General features: G+C 41.0%; 1 protein-coding gene across 1 annotated transcript; it reads left to right on the forward strand.

Annotated features, from left to right (window-relative positions):
- The first annotated feature begins 2,081 nt into the window (after positions 1-2,081).
- LOC106780677 lies at positions 2,082-6,224 on the forward strand. The gene is made up of 5 exons (XM_014668974.1): positions 2,082-2,483; positions 2,568-3,299; positions 5,055-5,193; positions 5,486-5,761; positions 5,968-6,224. Exons 1-5 carry the CDS (start codon positions 2,082-2,084, stop codon positions 6,222-6,224), a joined length of 1,806 nt encoding a protein of 601 aa, XP_014524460.1.
- The last annotated feature ends 202 nt before the right edge of the window (positions 6,225-6,426 follow it).

The raw sequence follows: 6,426 nt of genomic DNA on the forward strand, positions 1-6,426 counted from the left end.
AGATTAAATATTGAGCAGAATCAAAGCAGTAGTATGACAATTAAAGTTCAAAAGTCTCAGGGAAGTAATGTAATTTTATTAATAACTAACGAACTAACCTAAGCTATCATCATAATTAAATTAACACAATCGAACAGAACAAGCAACATAGTGAACATAAATAGTAAATTGAACGGTCCTAAAACAAGATGTATGAACTAATTGCAATGCAATAAATAAATAAGAAAACTCATTCAATGCTATTAAGTGGCAACGCTTAACTAATGAAAAATAATAAAATGCTCATGATCTCAAAGCATATCATCACGGCAGATGTGCAAAAGGAAAAGAGAAATATTTGAACAAATGACAATTGATTAGAAGTAAAATGCATATTGCTTATGAGCATCCCGTCAGTACCTCTAAGCCAAAAAAAAAAAATCTCCAAAACGCATGGAAGGAAACCGTGCACTACTTTTTCCTACAAGAAAGCAATTGATTTAAGTTGATAAAGATGCAAACACCTGCACCCTCTTTTGAAAACGTTGCAGCCCTTCAAACAAAATAAATTGGCATCACCGTGCCTCCCAAACTGGACGTGAACTCCACAAAATAAATGGCTAAATCCTAAAGTAGAATGACAATGCAACAGCGTGAATAATATTTTTATTCATCCAAAATCAAAGTGCATAGTCATGGTTTTCAAAGAAAAATGCAAAACGTTTACTCGTAGCCTCCTGTGTTTTTCGCTACAGTCAAAATGAATATCTATATATGTGTGGCAGATGGCTCCTTAGGAATCTGTGTCTCCCTAGGGTTCTGTGCTTCCAGCGTGACAGGCCTCTCATAGTTGTTCCAAATTTTAATTCATTTGGACTTCAGAAGCTGGACCGTGGTGTGCCTCCAGCAGCACCGTTTGCATCCTTCCAATTCCACGTACTGTAGTTGGATAACTAGATTTTTTTTTATTTCTCTGGGCCAGGAATGTATTTCAAATGAAGCTGCTTCTTTTATTTTTTTTAACGTGCTACTTCATTGTTTCTTTGCATGTGGCTGCTGCACACCTTTCACCAATTGCACATTCCACACAGTTTCAATTTAGTGTGTTGTAGTCTCCCATCCTTGCTGGATATACAAAGGCTGCTGCAATCTACTTGGGCCGAAGCTGCAGGGAAGTGGAGGCTGAATGCTTTTAATTCCATGGGCCTACTCCGTGTGAAGGCTAGCTGGACTTTTTGAACGTGGCAACATCTCCTTACCAAGCAGCTGGATCAAGAAATAAAGGGTGCAGGCCATGTGAAGGCTGCCTTCTCTTTCCAAACTACTGTTGTTTCATTTTTAAAAGTCTAAAAGCAATGTGCTATGTGCTTCCAAAACTCTGGACGTGTGGGCCTCCTACTGCCAGCCAATCACCGCACCCATAAATTCAATTCTCCAGGTCGTGCACACGCCTCTTTGCTTTCAACATTTCTTCTTCTATTGAAAACCAAATTCAATTGCCTCTGTGGGCCATGGCATGCTGGACGTGGGCTCCAATGACTTCTCTTGCTTCCTCCCATCAATTTAATCACTGCATGAGCAATTCCAAGATGAAATCATATTAAAATAATTTAATCCACACCTCCTCAATCATATTAGTTTAGAATAAAATTGATATGACATTTCTCTTTAAGTCCCAAAATATAAATCAAAATTTTCCCTACAATCAATAATTAAAATAATTAGTCCCAGATAATTCAAATTAACTAAAATAAGAATTTCTGGTCAAATTAAGCACAATTCACAGAAACAGGAACATACTGGACATTTAAGCACAATTCCCTGATTAAATTCGGTGCAATAAACTAAGTGAAATCAATAAAATATCAACTCAGCACATACCCTTTACCCAGTATTGATGCGTTGGTCGATGGAGTTTTTGGGTATGAAGTTCTTAGCTTCCTTGATGCTTATTCGGGGTATAATCAGATTCCCATGTACCTGCCGGATAGTGATAAAACTGCTTTTATAATCGAACGAGCTACGTATTGTTATGATGTTATGTCGTTTGGGTTGAAGAAAGCAAGAGCTACATATCTGCGGATGATGGATAGTGTATGGAGATGTATGTAGATGACATAGTGGTAAGGAGCTGGTCAGTTGAGGATCATGTGAAAGACTTAGAAGAAGTATTTGCACAAGTACGAAAGTTTGATATGCGTTTAAATCCGTCTAAATGCACATTCGGTGTTCAGGCTGGGAAGTTTCTAGGTTTCATGTTGACTGCTCGGGGCATAGAAGCCAATCCAGATAAATGTCGAGCAGTAGTGGAGATGAGAAGTCCGCAGAGCTTGAAGGAGGTTCAGAGGCTGGTAGGACGGCTGACGGCTTTGTCTCGTTTCATTCCCCGGCTTGTTGAATGTATCAAACCTATTAAGGTCATGAAAAAGGATGTACAGATATGTTGGGATGGTCAATGTGAAGCAGTGTTTGAGGAGGTTAAGAAAATCCTCACTGAACCTCCAGTAATGGGAAGACCGGAACCTAATTAGGAGTTACATCTCTTTTTAGCTGTTTCTGATGAGGCAATCAGTGCAGCGCTGGTACAGGAGAAGCCTGAGATGAAGTTGGTCTATTGTGTTAGTAGAGGTCTTAAGGAGGCAAAGGTCTGGTATCAACGGGTAGAGAAGGTGGCGTTGTCCCTGTTATACGCCGCTCGGCGTCTTAGACCATATTTCCAAGGGCATCAAGTAGTGGTACGGGCCGATCATCCTATTGAAAAGGTGCTTCATAAACCAGATCTAGCCGGACGATTGGTTGGTTGGTCAATAGAACTTTTGAAGTTTGGGCTGCGCTATGAACCGCGCGGATCGGTAAGAGAACACCATTTAGCAGAATTCCCAGTGGAGATATTCCCTGATACAAACGAGGCATTCTGTTGGAAACTTTCTGTGGATTGTTCATCTAACAAGCAAGGTGGAGGTGCTGGAATTGTTCTGGAGGGACCGAGCAGGCTAATGATCGAGCAGTCGTTAATCTTCAAGTTCAAGCTTAGTAACAACCAAGCTGAGTATGAGGCGTTGTTGGCTGGGTTAGAATTGGCGCGAGACTTAGGGGTAGAGCATTTAGAATGTAAGACTGATTCTCGGCTGGTCGAGGGGCAAATGAAAGGGACATTCCAGATTAAGGACGATCAGTTGCAGCAATATGTTGACAAATTTAAGCAGTTAGAGGCATGTTTTAAATCGGTTGAAATCAAGCATGTACCCAAAAAGGAGAATTCCCGAGTGGACATGTTGTCCAAGTTGGCCAGCAGGAAGGAGAAGGGTCATTTATCTTCGGTAATTGTTGACTCTTTCGCAAGTGTACCAGATCGTTTCAAGTAATATAATTGGTAAACCCAATATCGTTCTTCCCAAGAGACTCAAAGGCCTTATTGTTCGTGCAAATTTAAATCGTAAGACTTGTAAAGAAAATTACTTGGTGTGAATGCAAAAACACAAAATAAACATGCAAATGCGGTTGATTCAATTGACGAGAAAAAGACTATGGATGAATGGAGTTGTTGGGGGTTTACAATTTCATCTTATCTGCTCTCTCTTATCTACTCCTCTTGTTTAATTTGCTATGTTATCTAATTGTCATGCAAACTTTCTTGGTCTACCCTTAACCCGATCCCTCGGCGAAAAGAGCTTATTACTAATTACTGGCTTGCTATCCCTAGCCTCCCCTAGTAATTACTAACGCGTTAAGAACAGAAGAAAAAACAATTGATCGTCCTACCCCCCTATCCCTATGTGGTATTGCTTAATCAAGGAATTTCTCACCAGTTCGTGACAGTACCGTACGTTCCCGTATCAATAAAGACAAACAACAGTTATCGAATGAGTTAAACGATAAAAGCTTTAAGCGCAGATGAGAACCCAACGATTGATAATCAAAGCATACGACAAGCATATAAATAAACAAGAGTTTCAATAAAAGAGAGTTTCAAANGATTACATTGTTTCCCCCAACAACAAAAGGGTTTAGTTCACCATTGTCATAGTGAACTTAGATGAAGAATGATGGAAGAATGGAAAAGCAAACCCTAGATAGGATAAAAAGGAGCCTAAGCATCCAAGAGATCTTCTCCAAGGAGTGAAAATTAGGTCTGGCCGCCCTCTTTTGTCAAAAGAATGACTCTCAAGTCGCAATAGGGCTATTTATATATGAGGAGCGTCATAGAAAACAGGCCCAAGCCCAGTAGACAACCGCCCGGCGCCACACTTATGCCGCCCGGCGGTTTGCTCATAATCGTGCTACCGCCTAGCGCTAGGCGTCCACCGCCTGGCGGTTTGCCCTTTGTCGCTTCTCCTCACATTTGGCCGCCCAGCGGTGAATTTTTCCGCTGGGCGGTTCCTAGATTCTTCTTTTCTTCAGTTTTCTTCCTCTGTCTTGAGTCTAAGACCTTCATCTTCAACCCCATTCTTCACTTTCATCAAAAATGCTGCAAATCAATGCAAAACAAGCATAATATCGCTAAAAACAGCTTTTGACTCTCAATTGACTCATTTTATGTGTTTTGCTTGATTCTAAGCTCATTATAAGTCTTAAAGGGTGTAATTTGGTCTCAATTGACATATGAAAATAACTGTTTTTCAACCGTTATCAGTAATAAGGCAAGTGTTAGAACGACCGACTGTGGAGTGCTTTACTATAGGAGGACCGGGAGAGAAGACGAGCTAGAAAGAAGAAATTATCCAATTGATCAAGAAACAAGATGAAGGAGGGAGTCTTCGGGTTGAGGACACAAAGAAAGTGGCCAGGTATTGTTTGGTGGGAGACGATCTTTATAGACGAGGTTACACCACCCCACTGTTAAAGTGTTTAGAGGGTGAAGAGGCTGAGTATGTAATGAAGGAGTTGAATGAGGGTATATGTGGTAGACATACGGGTGGGCGAGCACTTAGGGCCAGAATCCTTCGAGCAGGATACTTCTGGAAGACGTTAGAAAAGGATTGCTTGGCTTTTTCCCAAAGGTGTTTAGCTTGTCAGAAACATGGGAATGTTTTCCATGCTCCAGCCTCCGAATTACATAACATTGTTTCCCCTAGGCCGTTTTCTCAATGGGGAATGGACATCGTAGGGCCATTCCTGGTCGTGAGAGCACAGAAAAAATTCTTGCTCATAGTAGTGGATTACTTCACCAAGTGGGTAGAAGTCGAACCACTAGCTACGATTTCTGCCTCTCAGGTGGAAGAGTTCGTGTGAAAATTAATCTGTAGGTTCGGGATACCGAAGATCATAGTAACTGACAATGGCAGACAATTCATAGATAAGAAACTAACGAACTTTTACAGGGAGTTAGGTATTATAGCTGTCACCAGTTCAGTTGAGCACCCCCAAACAAACGATCAAGCCGAGGTGATTAATAAAATTATCGTTCAAGAATTAAAGAAGCGTCTTGGCCCTGCTAAAGGAGGGTGGGTAGATGAGCTTGATTAGGTTTTATGGGGATACCGATGCTCTCCACATGGCTCTACAGGAGAATCGCCGTTCAATTTAACCTATGGAAGTGATGCGATGTTGCCCGTGGAGGTGGGCGAGCCAACTGTTCGACAAATGGCAAATGACATGAACGCAAATGAAGAATTCTTGAGAAATTATTTAGATGTGTTGGAGGAAAGAAGAAGGGTGGCGACCATAAAGAATGAAGCTCAGAAAAGACTGGTAGCCCAAAGGTATAGTACAAAGGTACAGCGCAAAACGGCGAACGCAAGGAAGAAGCCAGAAGAGGGGACGTTAGCTTCCAATTGGGACGGTGCGTACAGAATACGCGAAGCCTTGCAAAATGGTGCTTATAGATTACAATATTTAACTGGAAAGGATAAACCTAACACGTGGAATGCCACGCATTTAAAGTTTTATTTCAGTTAAACTCTAAATATAGTTACGTTGATTTGTTAATACGATCGGTTGAAATTTTTCACCTTTGCTTATGAAAACACTTTATCTCATAATTGCCAGATCAGGTGAAAAGGAGTGAGGAAAAACGAAGTCAGAAAAATGACTTCAAAGAATCTCAGGATGTCAGAAAATTGACTCCTGATCGAGAGGAAAGGAGTAAGGCCAAACGAAGTCAAAAAAATGACTTCAAAGAATCTCAAGATGTCAGAAAATTGACTCCTGATCGGGTGGAAAGGAGTAAGGTCGAAAGAAGTCAGAAAATTGACTTCAAAGAATCTCAGGATGTTAGAAAATTTACACCTGATCGGGAGGAATGAAAAGAGGAAACAATCGGTGGAATGAAGGGAAGAAACATGAAGTCAGAAAATTAACTCCTGATCGGGTGGCAACTGACTTTGGTGTCATCAGGAAGTCAAAAAATTGACTCCTGATCGGGTGGCATGAAAAGAGGATGTATGAAGTTAGAAAATTGATTTCGGTGTCATCAGGAAGTCAGAAAATTGACTCCTGATCGGGTGG

Source organism: Vigna radiata, unplaced genomic scaffold (genome assembly GCF_000741045.1).
Source record: "Vigna radiata var. radiata cultivar VC1973A unplaced genomic scaffold, Vradiata_ver6 scaffold_51, whole genome shotgun sequence".
In the NCBI taxonomy this organism is placed as follows: domain Eukaryota; kingdom Viridiplantae; phylum Streptophyta; class Magnoliopsida; order Fabales; family Fabaceae; genus Vigna; species Vigna radiata.